General features: G+C 49.1%; 1 protein-coding gene across 1 annotated transcript in view; it reads right to left on the bottom strand.

Moving 5' to 3' along the window:
- Window positions 1-18357, bottom strand: part of LOC144155627 (pancreatic triacylglycerol lipase-like) — a 35138-nt gene extending 16781 nt beyond the window's left edge. Inside the window, exon 1 of the mRNA XM_077687192.1 lies at window positions 17633-18357. Coding sequence (XP_077543318.1) covers window positions 17633-17818 — 186 coding nt within the window. The 5' untranslated portion in view covers window positions 17819-18357. The remainder of the gene's footprint in view (window positions 1-17632) is intronic.
- Between the last annotated feature and the right edge of the window lie 37 nt (window positions 18358-18394).

Below are 18394 nucleotides of genomic sequence, written 5' to 3'. Positions count from 1 at the left end.
GCGAAACTGTGACGCGCGTATGCTTCTCAAAGACCCTTTGACCGTGCACTTTAGCGATCACAAGGCAGTGATTGTGGCCGTCAGGTACAACGATAACACAAACAGGTGCTGATGAATAAATGATTACGTTCACACTCTCGTCATTAATTACGCCATTACTCGCAACACACTCATCGGCGCACCCAATGCATTCGCATTTCTGCACGGTTCCCTTCGGGGAGGTGCGGGGAAATTTTTTTGCCAACGGAGTTGAAACCGTTGGGGGGTTGGCCGCGAGGGCCACCACTGGAGAGGCCGGCGCTGCCGGCGCTGCGATCGTTTTAGGGGCGAAGCTCCTAAAGCCATGGGTCTGTCCATCCCTTGTGTCTCGTGGTACGTGACCGCCGCATGCTTTCGGAGATGTCGCAAAGTGGGCCGCGTTGCACGCGCAAGAACCGGCTGCAACCGGCAGCGCAAACTCGGCACCGGGAGTGCGAGCTTGTCTGTGTTCGCCAACGGAGGCGCGAGCGCACGTGCACTGCGAGGGGGAGATCACGCAAGAGATCACGCCACGAACGCAGGCAGTCGTTTTCGGAGATCGAACGAGACGCAAGGACCTTTGCTCGTTTCCTCTCGTCTTGTTCGGGCACAAGTTCGCCCTAAATAAAAGTTCTTTCTTCAAATACGCACTCAGATGTATCCATATGAACCCTACCACGATCCGAGGAACGTGTATAGACTTTGTGTTTGCAAACTTCCCATTGCAGCCAGTACAAGAACCTCTCTCGCTTCATTTCACAGATCATAAAGCCGTCGTAATGAAGGGACCTCGCAATCCAGTCATGACAACGACGAAATGAAAAGAATAAACGAAGAAACGAAACAACAAACGAACAAGAACAAAATGAAAGAACAAAATAAAAGTTGATTTGTACATTGTACGCACACAGTCTTACGTCTTTCTTAATGATGTAATGGGCGAACTTTCACGGGAGAGTTACGGTTACCGATTATCTCCCCCTCTCGAGCTTCGCCCCACTTATCATCATTCATTCCGTGGATATGGCGTGATTTTTTTACGTCACTTGTAGGATCCCCGTTCCTACATTATTGGGTTGTTGGCTTGCCGCGCGTGACATTTCGTTTAGGTCGCGCTTTCTAAATGTATTTCCGTGCTAATTTTCGGCGTTTGAAGGTCATTATTAGTGCGTGAAGCGTAGTTTGACCTCATGGGGACTTTATAACCGTGGCACCTAGGCTGCCCGCAAACAGCTTGAGCGTGGTGGTGTATGCGGACGTATGCGACCGAACCCGGTGTAAGCGTAAGCTGCGGCTCGTTTCCCCGATCAACATTTAGCTCGGCTACGACGATCACCGAGCTAAATTTGTAGATTTCGGTTGTCGTTCTCAAGAAATAGGTGAAGGAGGAACTCATGAAGCGTTTACTGCTCGAAGAAACGCTCCGCACACACGTCCGCCGTGCCTGCAGCCCGCCGGCGGCTCGAACCGACGTAGGTCGCGACAGCAACACATTGTTGCCGCTTTTTAAAATCACACTGATCGCGGAAAAGGAGGTCCACATGCGCGAAAGTGGATGTTAGTGTGGCGAAAAATTGTGCTGCGCAGTGTCAGCTGCGATTTTCAAGGCGATGTTCAAATATCTACCGCGATCTGCGGCGACCGCGCGCCGCCGGCCCGTTCGCGCACGGTGCGGCGAGCGGCCGAAGTGTGGCTACAGCGACCGGCCGCGGATGTCGGGCCCCACGCCGCCAGCCCGTTCGCGCACGGTGGGGCGAGCGGCTGAAGGGTGGCGATACCTGCGCGCAAAAATCGGCCGAGGCCGTGGTAGGTATCTTGAACATCGATGGCTTATGCAGTCACCACGCACGGATACAAACTTCAACATACGAGAAAAGGGGTGACAGTGTGGTGAAAAGTTGTGTTAGGGACTGTCATTCGCGACTGTAACGATAGCGGCGATGAAATACGCTAAGCCTAAAGTTCCCAACATCGGACTCGGCGCATCCGAAACCGGCGGCGAGTTAGCTGTTGGAGAAGACCCTCTTCTAAAACTCGCCGTGCGCAAGCGTGTTGCTTTGGGTTCCACGAACTTCTTAGGGCCTCCAAAGCTTGGTTCCCCTATTGTTAAAGACCCCATTACCCCACGACGTGTTTCGCCTCGTACGCAACCATGCCTTTTGTGAGCAATCGTGAGTTCTCGTACTTGATGCTAGAGAAAGGCGCAGGCTCATTGTAAACAGACAAAATCCCGTGTTGCAGAGGTCTTAATTAAAAAAAAACATAGCCAAGTCTAAACCCGCTCGAAGGCGTTAAAAACTCGCGTCAATACCATTCGTACATTGCGGACAAGTTGTCGCGAAAAGTAAACATATCAGCAGTACAGAGTACTAGTAATCGTTAATCGAATCAGGGCATGAATATAAAAAAGGGCCCATCTCCCCGCGAGCGGGACTCGAGTAAATGCGTCGCATAGGGGGTGGGTGTATTGCGTTAACGTTTAGTGTTTGGGGAGTTGGTGGTAGTGAATGCGTTGTATCAGCAGCTTCTTGACATAGTTTGAATGAGTCAAGGATATAAGGCGCGTTCGTAGCATTTCATTCTGTGTCGGTTTTGTGGCGCAGTGGGAAGAGCACCATGTACCTCGCGTTCCGCCCACAGGTAGTGAATGCGTTGTATCAGCAGCTTCTTGACGTAGTTTGAATGAGTCAAGGATATAAGGCGCGTTCGTAGCATTTCATTCTGTGTCGGTTTTGTGGCGCAGTGGGAAGAGCACCATGTACCTCGCGTTCCGCCCACAGGTAGTGAATGCGTTGTATCAGCAGCTTCTTGACGTAGTTTGAATGAGTCAATGATATAAGGCGCGTTCGTCGCCTTCCATTCTGTGTTGGCTTTGTGGCGCAGTGGGTAGAGCACCATGTACCTTGCGTTCCGCCCGCAGGGTCGTGGGATCGAAACCAGGCGCCGGTAAGTATTATTTTTTTATATAGTGTAGGGGGAGGGGTGCGGACCTGTTGTTGAGAGCGAGGAGGGTAGCGTGATGCGGGAGAGGAGGAGTGGGGGAGAGGACGCACCTGGAACGGCTGTTGCGGACGCCGAGGCACGCCGACAACGCCGGGTGACATCGTGAGTTAAAGAAATGCTCTGCATTTAAAAAAAACATTGGAGGGGAAATAGGCACTGCTTAACATAAGTGCAGATCGTACCAGCACTTTTAAGCATGTGCGGGGAAGCAATCCGCTCACCGGTCTCACGTAGTCATTCATTTACCACGCAATGAGCGCAGTGCGCGTGGTGAGATCGCAACTGAGCGGCACGTTTCTGTCGCTGTTGCAAGGTCTATTTTCTTGCACACACACAGTCGCGTACATGTCACGTCGCAAGTATTTCATAATGAATTAACAGTGTACTTTTCTAGGCACCAATTGTATCGTCCTTGGGGTTAGATGGCTGCGTACGAGCTGTCGTTGGCGATGGTAGCAACTACCCAGCCGCGGCGGTGTCGTTGGGAACAAGCGAGCCGTTGATTGCTTGCCCGGATTATTAGATGCGACGCTGAGAGCATCTCTTGTCGGCGGCCCTGCCCTTCCTGCGTGCGTCCGTCGTCGTCGTCGGCGTCCGCACTCTCCTCCGCTCACCCCCTCTCCTCTCCGATAGCGAACACTCTCTCGCGAGGGGCATTGGATTGGATTCGATTGGATTGGATTGGACTGGATTTGGATTGGATTAAAGTGGATTGTGTTGGATTGTGTTGCGTCATTGCCGCGGCAGACGCACTGGCAATGACGCACTGGCGCCGGCGCGTGCCCAGGTGAGAGCGAACACTCTCTCTCAACATCTGCGGCCCAGCGCGCTCTCACTCCGCCGGTGGGCGGCGCTGCGCGCGGTGCTGCGCATGTGCAGTACTCTCTCTCTACGCGGTCTCCTCTCTTTCGGGCGCTCTGCGCATATAACCGGTGTGCCGCTCTCCGGCGGCCTTTCGGTCTACGGTTGCTCTCCGCTTGCGCTTGAACCCCCCTCAGCGTCGCATCACACCAGGGTTCCCGCGAGGGGAGGTGGGCGTAATTTTTTTGGTATGTAGACAACTTTCTTCTGTAATCTGCTACAAAGCCGTGAGGAGAGGGCACACGGTGGCCACAACAAAAAACGTGCGGTCGCATAAGCACAGGAAATCTGTTCTAGCAGACGACAGCATAACCCGGCGTCCTACAAGTGACATCACTCGTAGGTGGCGCCACGGTATGTCCTCGGGGCCAATATACAGCTTTGCTGTAACAGTCTCGTGTCTTCGAAGCACGAAGCGTTCTAGCACGAGGCGTAAACAAGTTTACCGGTGTTTTTTTAGTACGCGTTACGAAGCGTTCCAGCGGGAGGAGTAAACGAGTGTCCCGGTATGCATGTTTTAGGTGCGAAGCTCTCTAAGTCATGGGTCTGTCCATCCCTTGTGTCTCGTGGTACGTGACCGCCGCATGCTTTCGGAGATGTCGCAAAGTGGGCCGCGTTGCACGCGCAAGAACCGGCTGCAACCGGCAGCGCAAACTCGGCACCGGGAGTGCGAGCTTGTCTGTATTCGCCAACGGAGGCGCGAGCGCACGTGCACTGCGAGGGGGAGATCACGCAAGAGATCACGCCACGAACGCAGGCAGTCGTTCTCGGAGATCGAACGAGACGCAAGGACCTTTGCTCGTTTCCTCTCGTCTTGTTCGGGCACAAGTTCGCCCTAAATAAAAGTTCTTTCTTTATGGTTGTGTCCCATCCTACGTGACAAATTGTGGTGGAGGTGCGGGGTAGTCCTCGATGGCGCGGGGTCTTTCACCAGGTCTGGGCCTGGGAGCATTGACTCCGAAAATAAAAGTTGATTTGTACAATGTACGCACACAGTCTTACGTCTTTCTTAATGATGTAATGGGCGAACTTTCACAGGAGAGTTATACGGTTACCGATGATCTCCCCCTCTCGAGCTTCGCCCCACTTATCATCATTCATTCCGTGGATATGGCGTGATTTTTTTTTAACACGCGTTACGTTCTAGCGCGAAGCGTAAACTAGTGTCCCGGTGTTTTAGTACCACGACTACATGAGACGACGGTTACGACGACGAACGACATGAGACGTCAAAAGCCCGAGCCCCTAAGCGGCTTCGCCCCTAAAAAAGCAGAGGGAGCTCCGTAAGAAATAGATGCAACAATTTGCTAGCAAATTGTTTCAACCATTTTTTATTCAGTTTTCACAAAAGATTAAACATGCATGTATATGCTTGGCAGACTTGATCGTGCGCTTGTGCACTGAATACTTTTAGATTGCACAGGAAATGGTGGTCAATCAGTTTCTAGGACAAGACACGAAAAAAGTGTCCAGAAGGAATTTTTAGCGAGTTTCTACGAATGTATGCTGAATGCAAATCATTTTACTCACCAATGATTTTTAAAAAGTGTCTGGAAAAATCCTTACTACAGCAAAACTTGCGCACCGTGACTGTGAAACCTGTATTTATAGCTGTATTTAAAGATGTCCTGACCCCCCGCCCACCCCTTATTTTTTTTAATATATACCTCCAAGAAAAGAAGACCCCTCAGGTCATAGAAAAACCTAGTTTATTTTTTTTTCTTTTTCTTGTATTATTGGTTTTCTAAATTTCGATGAGAAAAAAAGGCTTCTATCCTCCTCCTCCTTCTCACCACCATCATCATCTTCACTGATAGAAGCTGACCCCCCCCCCCCCCCCCCTTAGAAAAAAACCTGATCACCCCCTGTCCAAGGGATCGGTTGAATTAGTGACCCAATACGGCCTTATTGGGCTCGTCCAGAGGGTTTAAACATTTTTGTTTTGTTACGTGTGGTAGAGACTTCTTGAGTACAGTGTTGCTAGTTTGATTGTTAAAGAGCTCGAGCGCTCGCTGGTATTGTATTACTGGCAACACAAAACCTAATGTCTTTCTTGTTATAGTATATTGTTTGCTTGTTTAATACTCCTCCCTGTAATGAACCTCAAGTGGGGTTTCAGCATAAAATAAATAAATAAATAAATAAATAAATAAATAAATAGATGTAACTTTATTAGGGAAAGGGCTGGCTCAGAGGCCTATAAGAATGGTAGGGCGGAAAAGGAGGGGGTAAAATTAAGTCCGGCTCAGAATATCAGCCTCGCGTGCGAAGTCCCAGAGGGAACGCAGGACTCGGGCTGCGTGCGTGTGCTGTAATAAATAAATAAATAAATAAATAAATAAATAAATAAATACAGCGGAAAAAATGAACACGAGAAAGAGACCAGAGACACAGCTCTGGTTCCGTGTTTCCGTTCTCCCGTTCCTTTTTTTACGCTGTTTCATCTATTAATATGGCATACAGAGAAGCGCCAAAAAGGCTCCTGCGTTGTACTGTTAAATTGCCTTGCTGTATGTTCGACCTGGCATAGCAGCGGGAGTAAACGTTTTGGATAACCAAAGTATTTTTATGTCACCGGTCGGCAAAGGAGAAGACGGGAAGCAGAGGCAGGCTCGGTAAAACAAACATTTATCACTAATGAAGCAAACCTCAAAACAAACAATGCACAACAAACAAAACCACTCGCACGCAAAAAAGGACTGTTAAGGAAAAAGTACAGTTGCGCCCAAAGACAAATTAAATAGTCTTCTACGATAGCCTACAAAGCCCCACACAAACCGTCCATAAACATGCCTACCCAGTGATCGGCGCTGACGTGAATCCGCAGAGTGGCTGTGGAGAGGTCAAAAAAGTAGTGGCTTTGTCGCCTCGCTCTTGTGCGACCGGCAGAGTGCGACTCGGTTCGGGAGCGTCTCTGTTGTGGGCGCCGCCGTAGCAGAGGACGAAGGTTCGATGTCGCTTCCCGAATGCACGCGCCCGTCGCCGCTGGAGCCGCCAAGGCGTGGGTTGGCGGAGCGTCGGGAGACCGGAGCCGATGCGTCGTCGGCCCTCTCCCGCCCAGGCTTGTTTGGCTACGTCGGTGCCTTGGGTCGCGTCACCCCTGGCTGTGTCGAAACCTGGGGTCTTCCAGCCTTCTTCTTCTTCTTCCTTCTCTGGGGCGTCATCTCGGGGATTGCCCTTGATTCATGGCATCCACACATACGGTGCTTACGTGGTGTGCTCAAAAGCTTCTCTGGTCAACCGCCTTCACTGAACGGAATGGTTCATATTTTTCTTCTGTTGCGGCTGTACGCGTACAACTTGTCGAGTATGCTGTGTGTATGTGTACCGCGATGTTTACAGTGTAATTTTATTGTTGCGTGAGCAATATGGGCATCTGGATAAAATTTTCGTTGTAGATCCGTGGATCCGACACAGAGCGATAGAAGAACAGAGAACTACGGAGCGTGTGCAGAGGGGGTTGGTGTCAGCCGAGCCGGCGGTGGCAACGGCTTCGGTGGCGCTGCGTTTTCACCGCTGCCGACATAGTTGCTAGGGAGACGTCACGTCGAACCGTGGCTCTCCCCCTTCTCCGCCCGAAGTAACCGTCGCGAGGCGTCTTGACGCGTTCCGTCACCGTTTGTACGTGTGTGAAATGGAGTGGGCAGCGAGTAGGCAGCAAAATATAATTCTGATACTCTGGCAACAAAAGAAGCGACAGAAAGCCAATGCCGCTGCTAAAGCGAGGAGACGTCACCACTGATACGATTAAAAAGAAAGGCATGGTTGTCGCGGTGTGCGAGGGACCGGCAAGAAACGACCTTTTTAGGGGCGTTTTTCGCCGGTCCCTCGTAACGAGCCACGCGCGGCTCTTGAAACGCGGCTCTTTACCCTTCCACGATGCGCTGCAGGTGTAAGAAAGAATATTTTTTTTTTTTTTTTTTTTTTTTCCCTGGAGAGACGCGCCACTGAGTGCGGACACCAACTCCGGTCGGAACCTTCTGAAATCACTGGCTAACCACTGATGATCTCACATGGAGAACGCCTATGCGAGAAGATAATCAGTCTGCTGCTGCAATCCTTGACCGTCTTTGTGGCGCCCAAAGCGGGGTGAACTTTTTTTTCACTCCGAGAGCTTGGGGCATGAGGCATCGACGAGCCTCGCCGCCATGACACGTCTTAAGCCGCCTTGGCGCGGCGCGGCGTATGCACGTTACTGTGCAGGTGAGAAATTTGCAACAGCCGGAAAGAAATTACCCTTTAAGAAAGCTCTGATAGGGCTAACCCCGCTTGATTCGGCAGCTAAAATACTTTGGCTGCCCGCAAAAAAAAAAAAGAAAGAAAGGAAAGCGGCAGCGCAACAGTCGGGCGGGAACGAAAATAGACAAACACTTGCGTTTACTAGCAGCCGAATGATTTTTTTGGATCGGGGCGCCATCTTTATACAGGCGGGTCGAACCCAATACAAGAAGGAAGAAAGAATGGGGGAGGGGGTACAGCAAAAATAAAATTCCAAAAACGCACAACAATTAAGGGGAAGGGGATACACGCGTAATGTGACAGATGCAGTATATTTTTTTTTCATTAAGCGAGACACTAAAGGAGCACTATCACAATCTTCCCCTCCTGCACAATGCAGAGCACCTCGACAATCTCACGTGCGTTTTGCTCCCGATAGCGGCCGACTGAGACATTGCATTTCTCAAATAACGGCGTGCAGCCACATTTATGGCAGCAACGAAGTGGCTGCCAGCAAAAACTTTAAGCAGATTGGCGTGCTTGCGCACACGGTCATTAATGCAACGGCCCGTCTGACCTATGTAGCATTTCTTGCAAGTTAGTGGAATGCTGTACACGACTCGAGACTTTCAATCAACAAACTGCCCGACGTGCTTCTTTTCGCACGACTTATCTGCGTTGAGGTTGGCGTTAGCTTTCCGGTACAAGCGTACAACTTTTTTCGGGGCCATGAAGACAACATGAACGCCAGATCTTCCCACTGCTTTTTTTTATGTTTGATCTGATTGTATACGGTTTAAAGGAGCCATGAAGAGAAAACACAAGTTTGGTTCATTCGAAAGATTGCCTCGTTAGAACCATAACGACACCACTTATAACGCAAACTTCGCTCAAATAAGCTACATAATTAGGAAAAACGGGAATGGTCATGCGACCCACCAGCTCATTTCCCGCAACAGAACCTATGCCGTCACATGGGCTAAGCTCTGCGATTGGCGGAGGCCGGCAAAAGCAAACGCATGTTAGGCAGGGCTTACAGTTTCCATAACGAGCTAAATGCCCGTGAAACATACTGCACATTCTTTTTATGACAAAGAACGGTGGAGTAAACGGTTGAAGTTCCGAACGAACACGCAAGCGTGTGCGCCAATGCGTACGAAACAACCGCCTGGCCGAGCTCGACATCTCGCCGTCGCGCAGACGAATTTTCGGGTTCGAGGCGCTCTGACCTTGGAGGAAAAATGCCGTAAACACCGCGCATTGACGCTCGTATCTTTCTGGTCGAAGCAGAGAGCTCGCGCGAACGGCTTTCCATACACGACACCGGCCAACTGGCATAAGCGATACTGCTACTGAAGTTGAACTATTATTAACCGTAATAAAAATACGGCACATACGTACCAGTCTGTATTCGTCCGTGGCGACGGCGCTGACGAGGCAGCGGTGCCGACGGCAGGGCGTTCGTCTGTTGTGGCTATCGCGGAATGGTCGCTTTCCCGTCCACCGCGTATCCCACAACTCTTGCCGCTCGTGCACTTAGAAGCGTTGAGCGTTCAAGTGGTGTGAGGTTGTTAAATGCAAGCCCGAGCTCCTCGGCGAGAGTTTTGTTCTCCGGATCAGGCGATTCCATGACTAGGGCTGCGGGTGCACTAGGTTTTACTAGCATTTTTAAAATGGCCGCCGTCTCGGTCGACTCCCGCGTGTGGGTGCTATATGGAGTCGACATACTAAGTATCTGTTTCATGGACCGGCCCGTGTGACACCATTGCTCACGTCACCAAATGTGCAATTTTAGCGGGAGATTTAAAATTTTGGCTTAAATTGCCTTATTTCTCAGTGAATAAAGCATCATTTGCTTCCGGGAAAGCGCTTGGGGTACTATGAAACACCTAATCTTTCGAATAAAACAAACTTTTGTTTTCTCTTCATGGCTCCTTTAATGCGCCGACGCAACGCAGGCGATGAGCCGCGCCGTAGTGGAGGGCTCCGGATTAATTTTGACCACCAGGGGATCTTTAACGTGCGCCGAAATCTCGAACATACGGGAGTTTTTGCTTTTCGCCTCCATCAGAAAAGCGGCCGCCGCGGCCGGGAATCGAACCCGCGTCCTCGTGCTCAGCAGCACAACGCCTTAGCCATTGAGCCACAGCGGCGGTATAGATGTCATCGTATCAAGGGCGAAAAATTTTCCGACACTGGTCCTGTCGCAGTAATAACTTGAGAATAGTGAGTAGGTGGCACTTCATTATTAACTTAGAAGTAACAGCTAATTAAAGACGCCTTTATTCTCAAAAAAAAAAAACTGGGCCATCTCCACTAACGTGACGCCTGGGGAGGGGCGAAGCATGCAGTGTGTAAGTGTACGATGCGGTTTCGATGTGTGATGCGGTTTATAAGTTATGATAAAGTGTATAATGCGGTTTCGATGCTGAGCGCTCGGAGTCTTAGGCCTTGGCGTTTTTGCCCACGGAGATGAAACAATTGGAGAGAGAGAGAGAGAGAGAGAGAGACAGAGAGAGAGAGAGAGAGAGAGAGAGAGAGAGAGAGGGGGGAGGGAGGGAGGGAGGGAGGGAGGGAGGGAGGGAGGGAGGGAGGGAGGGAGAGAATAGACTTTAATGATACTGGTGTGGTTAGCCTGGCCAAGGCGCCTAGCTTGCTACACCAGATGTATGAAAAAATGAAATCAATGAACAGATGATGATAATGACTGTGATGAAGATGACGCGCTCATTAAGAGAGTCCTATTTAAAGATTCTGATCAAGTCCTGTGGTTCGCAGGAAAGACAATAGAGCTTTTGTCGCCCGAGATGCTCGTTTAGCGTTCGACCAAGGGCCTAGCACGTCACTTAGAGTTAGTCCTCTAAAAAGCGGACGACCCAAGGACACTAGAAGGGACGTTCTAGCTGCTCTATATCCGCGTACACTCACATAATATGTGGTTCAAGTCCTCGCGCACGTCACAAAGAGTGCAGAAGGGGGAAGCGGCCTGTTTCATCTTGAATCGAAAATAACTTGTGTAAGCGACATTTAGCCGCACGCGGTGAAGAACCGCTTCGTCATGCTTGGAAACAATTGGGGGTATAAGTATCTTTGCTGTAAAAGCCTCGTGTCTTTGAAGCACGAGGCGTTCTAGCGCGAGGTATTGGAAAACGAACGTCCCGGTGTTTTAGTACAGTGACTACATGAGACGCCGACACCTCTAGCCCCGAAGGTTCTTCCGCCTCTATAAGGTGCGGAAGGCCGCCTGCCCACAATCTCGTTTCGCCCGAACTCCTCCTTGCGGGTACGTGCCATGGGCAATAAGAGGGTGTGCGAAATGCAACCCTCGTAAAATAGAAATTGTGAATCTTATTTTGGAATTTCATTAGGAAATGTCAATCCAGACACATCACAGCCAGGGTCACGAGACCACACATAAGGAGAATGTATTAAAAACTTGTTAAAGTAAGGACCCGCTGCAGTTAGCTACTACACGGGTCGACAGGGCACAGGATTTACGCAATGTGCCACAGAGGAAAGGAAGTGAACATCACACAAGTTCACAAAAAAACTAGTCCACCGCACCGAAGGTTCTTCACAATAACGTCCGTGGCACGAGGCTCAGACACCATAGTTCACGCGTGGAAACCACAACAGTTCACACACATCAGTTCTATGTCCGTACAGAGATGCATGCTCAGCCGGGCTGCCTAAACTGCGCCTTGGCCTCAAACATGCAACTCCCTTCAGCACGCAAGTTTCACCTTATTAATAAGGCACGATAAACCATTGCGCAGTGTTATTGGCAACCTTGATAAAGCGAGTCGACCAACGCATGAGGAAAGATTCTTCACCCAGCGCCACCAGCTCATGCTGCAGATGCTCTATGGCCATTTTTCGAACACGACACAACAGGGAATACATGGCACGCTGTGGTCGTGCCTGCAAGGCGGCTACACCTCGTTGGCGCCACACAACAAAGGCACCCACACACAGCAGAAAGCTGACAAATGGATCTTTCGATTTTGAAGCCGCGGGAATGTTGCCCAGATCAGAAATTTGGCTCTTTATCAAACAGGGCACAGCATTAGAATCAATGTCGGCTTTTGTTATAAATAAGTTTGTGATGTCCATTTTATCTTTCCAGTGGTGCCGCACTTGTCTAAAACAGTTTCGCGATGCTCACAGACACGAGCTCGCTCTGGCGCACGAGGTTGCGAGGTGCACTGCGCACTACCAGGACTTTTTGCCCTTCTGTTTAACCTGCGAGGTACACGGCCACAACTGACCCTTGCTGCATGGATGTTTTATACCCCTGCTACACAAGCGTCCGAATGTCATTTGAACCAAATGTCATTTGACTCAAATGCCAAGTTCTGCTGCTACACTAGGTTTTGAAATGCCATTCGGCTCAAATGTCATTCGAGCCAAATGAGCACCGAGGGAGACATTTGGGATTTCAAATGCCATTTCTAGCACTCTCGCGCACAGCGTAAATACATTACTGGCGTACCTAAAACGAGCAAAATATTCTTAATTGTGGGACTTTGTTTACTTCTCTTAAATCGTGATATCAAGATGTAATTATTCCGTACTCTCAGCACCAGTGCGAGCAAGCAACGAACCAGTGTGGCCAGACAGCACAAAAAACCTCGATTGGGATTCAGAATTAAGCAAAAACCGTGTCAAAGTTTACGTTATTGGTAATTTCATATCATTTTTATACGAAAGACTGCAGCTAAATTTGATTGTTGCATTATTGTGTAAAAACAGAACTCGACAGCAGCAGCGCCATGCAGCACGGCGAGCGAATGCTAAAGCTTTCCAATGCCATTGGAATTGTAGTGTAGCACGGCGGATTCTGAATGGCATTCGAAGCACCCCATTTGGGTCAAATGACATTTCAACCTTCAGCCAGCTGAAGGTTGAACGTTGGTGCTGCCGATTTCACATTTCGGTGCTATCTAGCAGCACATAAAAAAAAGGGTATGGGGGCACGAATTCTTCGCCTTTCGAACGGATGCCGCAAGTACGACTTCAGGCGACCTAGAGAACTCGCCAGTCCACTTACGGGAGGAAAATAGTAGCGGGAGGTGGCAAGTGCACGGGGCCAAAAGAGTTTGCCATAGTTGCAGTCAGCAAATATCCTTTCGAGGACATACTCAGCGGCACCTTGCCCGAGCTGAAAAAGGGAAGGCGTGCATCTGAGTAACTCGTAATTTATGGATTAATTTTGTTGATGCTCATGGTCCCTGTGGCCTTTTCTGCTGAACACGACTGGAGCCTCGCCGGAATGGGTTTCCGTACTCTCCGGAACATCGTTTCTTGGACTCATGCCCTTGCTGCTTTAGGAAAGATGCGCGGAAAAAGTAAATGCGCGTTCCGACTCTGAACAGCACCTTTCTCCCACCAGTATGTTTCGCAGGAGCAAATGGGACAGGTGCCCCCTTCGAACACATTTGCCACGGCCCTTGAGTGGCTCAGCACCTGCCGTCAGGCGAGGGAGCCGTTAAGAAAGAACCCAGGCCTACCTAATCCAGAAATAGACAAGATAAAAACTTCGGTTTTTCGGGAAAATGCGAGATGCGGAATTTGCAAGGAAAGCTGCCAGGGACGGCTCGGCTCGCTTACATCTCGGTTGGCAGTGTCTACTTGCGTTCTCGCTGGAGAAAGAAATGTCCTCTCCCCTTCTCCCCACCCCCTTGTGACGTTGGGATCGCAATTAACATCCTGAAAAGTCTCTGATGACCAATGTCACCAAAAATTTAAGGAAGGACGGTCGGAGCGGCGGGCTGCGGAAGGTTGGAGAAGGGGGAGGGAGGAGGGAAACAGCTGGTCCTGCTTGGGGGGGGGGGGGGGGGGGGGGGAGGGCACCCCCCTGTCGATTCCCGTGGCTGCAACACGTTATGTGTCCGCTGGTAAGTCGTGTTTAGCATCGTGGCGATATCCACGGCCTTCATTTTTACCGTTGTACTCTTTGTTGAGGGTCAAACGATGGGCCTAACGGAGAGGAGGTTTGGAGTCAACTCAAGAAAGGAAATTGCAAAGTATGGGAAAAAGGATGCGAATGATTTGCCGATGTCTGCAGGGCGGCAGAGGCACAGATTTGAACATGCATGGGGCCTCTGGTTAGGAGTTTCCTTGACAGGGAGACTCTCCAGAGGAATTGCAAGAAGGGAATGCGTGCCTTCGTCATATCAATAAGCGCTCATTTTTAATCCCCTTTCACTATTCACGTTAACGCCACCTGCGTCGCTCGCTACTGAGACATGGATTATTCAAGGTATGAGTTATAAGTATTCAGGTGGGGCCGAAGCTTCATTTTTTTAAAACTTCAATGATGTAATAGATGAATAAAAATAAGTTTCTAGCATATGCCACCTGAAGCCGGTATTTCTCTCAGCACGCGTTCCGGAACAGTGGTAAGTAATACTTTTTTAGCAATAGGTACCATTTCCAACTTCTCACTGCCAACACGCCGACGACGTATGCAGCCCGCCCACTACCCCATGGACCTGCGAACAGCCGAAGTAGCCAAACAACTGCACGGCAAAAATTTCCGACTTCTCTACGAGATGCTTTAACTTACGGATAACACTCATGAATTGAAAGAAAAAAAATTACTTGTTTTACAGCGCGTGTGACATTTTTCCACCGTTAGGTTCTCCTCCTAACATTAGTGTCGTGGCTTTTTAGCCATATGTAACGGACTTTAACGTATTGTTTGTAATTGTCAGAGTTTAGTGGCAGGCTTTTTGAAGTATAACTGCCCTCCTTTCGGACCTTGCTAAGCTGCAATCGTTGGTATTGCGAGGAATGCAAACACGCTGTCGATGTGATGTGGGATAAAACAAAAGTTGTGTCAGAAAGACAAGTGGTGCTCGATAAACCGAAGCTCGAGTAAGCAGAACGTGTGTCACAACATAGAGAAGAGGAAAGGTATGCGGAGAAAAAAATTGGCCGCGTATCTGCTCCCTTCGTTGCAAATGCCGTCGAAAGACGATAGCCTTTATCGGCTTTTGCGAAGTAAATGCCTCCCTTCGCTTTCCCGCTCACCTCTCATGTTGTTCATTTTGCGTCGCGCTCCTCCCAAGGTAAAGACGCCAAAGGTTTGCTTAAATCATTTTAAATTTCCCGCGTTCCACTGCTCTAAACCGGGTGTCTCGATGCGAACGCTGCCGTACGGCGAAGACGAGCGTTAATCGAGGCGCCCTACTTCAACGTTTATAGAACCGCGTTTCCCTACTCCACGTGCGTTGCAAGCAGAACGTAGAACCTATCTGGTGGAACCTTGCGTAACTGTTGCCGGTCGATTTCTTAAAATGGCGCCAGAAGCTATAGTGGCGCGGGCATGGAGGAAAGAAACTCAGGAGAGGCCCCTAGCATCCCAATGCATTGCGAAAAGTGTGAAGGAAGTGGCGTCATTTTTCTTGAGCCCATGGACAATGTTGCTTATTTGTTTACAACTGCGGCGGTCAAATTTGGGCAAATAGAACGGACAAATTTTTAAGTCGCTTGGTATGTGGCTGCCTCGCAACGCTTGCAAACCACCACAGTCGCTACGACAAACGTTTTTAGATTAGGCCAGTTTGAAAACTCCGCCGTCGGAGGCGGCCTTAACTCGTATGCGTTCGCCATCCCGCGATCCTGTTATGACGACGACAAACGCTACTTTCCCAGGCTTAAGAGCTGAAAAATCGTCCTTCTATCTCAGAAACGAAGGCCGTTTTTCGATTAAAACTTTGGGTGAGGGTTAGAATGGGCAAATTGAAGGCGAAATCAACAGCTTAGAACATGACATCGCACCGAGGAATCAGCGACGAAGCTGTTTTCACTGCGAAGTGGGAGGGCAGGGCGACGCCATCTTAGTCAAATCAAACCGGAGGCAGCAAAGGATGATGGGATAGAGTGCTGGGCTCAGTGGGCTCAAGTCATGGCGGGACTCGGCTTCACAAATGTGACGTCAGGGCCTCTCCTAACCTTTTCTTTCCTCCATGGGCGACAGCAGGCGACGGCGGAGTGAATTATTTTTCTGCAGTTGATGAAGTATTTAATTTCGCAGAAGTCAAGCATGTTTGATTTTTTAGAGAGGAACACTGCAAATATCACTTCTGTATTGATTTGTTGTCTCATATTTGCGTAATGTCTTGTTCTTCTTCAACAATGTTGACACGTATGAACATTACACTGGACATAGACGGGTAGATTTAGCTGTGACTATATAAGACTATTGCGCACGCATTGTTTTGCTTTGGCCGGGTGGCTGAATCGAGTCACAGACAGACAGACATACAGACAGACCAAAATGTCTGGGTTTAAGTAGCCCAAGAAAGACTATCGTCTTTAAAAGAAAATCCGAAACTACTTGTACGCGTGGTAGATGAGTAATGAGACGTTTCCGAAAAGTGGCGTGCGCGCCGCCCGTGAATGGCCAGAAAGGACGCGGGACTCGGGAGCGTAGAAACAACAAAGCGATGTGTAGGAAAATCGAGCCGTCGAACAGCTGCTTTTGTGCGGAAGTTGCAACGGCACCGCCGCTGTCAGCAGGCAACAATGGGAAAGAGCGCGATCAGTAGTATTAACTCTATGAGCGCGATAACCAAACCATGCATCCAGCAGAATGTATTCAAATTTCGGGTGCACTGACCCGGAATGAGGATAAACGACAACTGTTGAGGAAATGTAACGTTGCGTCAATCGTTACCTCGCAGTCAGCTACCGGCGTGCAATTAACCGTTACTCAGTCGGGACCCACGAAACGTCCAAATGAAAAAGTCTGAGTCGATTTAATTAAAATTATCATCAAAAAATAAAACCAGCTTTTTTCGCTAGACGATGCTTAAGAGTTTAACGTTGTAAGGAAAAGGTTCAGCAGGTCGGTACATCCAAGAGTTGTTTCCGCGCGGTGATGGTTACTCGTTGACAACGGGCATACGCGCACTCGAGTGCGCGATTTTTCAGAAGAGGCTTTCATAGAAAGGAGTTTTCTTTCAGCAGTTGTTTTGGCAACAAATTATTCGGGCTCATCACAGCCCCTTGTCTTTTCACGTTTTTTACTTATTTAAAGCGAGTATTAAACGATGTTTTCGATGCTGACTCCACGAAAACATATCTACAAAATATAACTATTTCACAACTAATTACCTTCGCGTCAGCATGCAGTCTATACTGATTTAGTTCTCTGGGAACAAGCGGGATAATTTTATCGAGTGCCTATAATTAAGTACATTTCAGATAACATCTTCACGACAAAAATATCCTAGGAACTGGCCATTTCACTGAAAAAACAATGCATATAATAAAATAGTAATAATGATATAATAAAATTAAAAGGAGTCTGGGCGAAAAGGATTGCTAGCTTTTGATTTATAAAATATAAATTCTTCATACTTTTGATTACCCCTCATTTTTGTGAAGAATTTGTAAAATGGATACATCGCTTTTCGTTTTAGATTGAATATGTGCTTGCATAACACTAATATTGGTGGTGTTGAAAACAAGCAACAGTAACCTTCGTATTTTGCCTGAAAAACCATTCTTTTTCCTCTCTTACCTTCTCGTTGTGTGGCATCTGCTGGCTCATGACCTGTTCGATGTTTTCGTGAATTGCCTGGAAGTCCATCTCGGGTTCCTCGTCATTGGCTCCCTCTTCGGCAACGACTGTTCCTTTAAGCGATGTCCATGCGGTCAAAAACAACAGCATCACTATTCTGGAACGTATCGTTCGCAACAAACGCATTTTCCCGGTTCAAAATACGGGACGCGAGCTTGTCCCCTAGCGAGGCGACTGGTACACGGACCGAGCCCGGACTGACAAAACCGCCCCCCGTCCCATTCCCCCTTCTCCCCGCACAGTCTTTCTAGCCGAGCAAAACCGCCAAAACCCTTGCAGCGGGGGATGCTGAAAGAGGGAGATTCTTGAAACCGATTTGGGCGTTTTTGTCCCTGCCGGTGCGGAGGCACAAAGCACACGCTGCGGACAACACAAAGTAGCAGCCAGTGACAGCTAGGAGCGGTGCTTCTGCACTGTACGCTTTTCTGTTTGTAATTAATTTACTTTTCTACGGAAAAAGCCTTCAGGTGGGACAAACTGCCGCCAGAAACGAACGAAGGGGGAGGTGAACGTTTAGATTGTCCGATAACGGCTTTGTTGCATTCTCGGCATTCCGGCACCAACGAGATGTAGCTACCTTCAAGCCTTCAAGTATTACTACTCAAAATCTACCGAATCTCTGAGGCAAAACAGCCTTTCAGATGGTATGTGTATACAAGGATGCGCTCGCCCAGTTGTTCTCGTAAAAATAATTTTCGTCTT

Source organism: Haemaphysalis longicornis, unplaced genomic scaffold, assembly GCF_048455015.1.
Source record: "Haemaphysalis longicornis isolate Haplotype H1 unplaced genomic scaffold, Haemaphysalis longicornis Haplotype H1 scaffold_1, whole genome shotgun sequence".
NCBI classification, from domain to species: domain Eukaryota; kingdom Metazoa; phylum Arthropoda; class Arachnida; order Ixodida; family Ixodidae; genus Haemaphysalis; species Haemaphysalis longicornis.
Note: the sequence above shows the minus strand (reverse complement) of the source record. Positions and strands in the feature narration are given on the sequence as shown.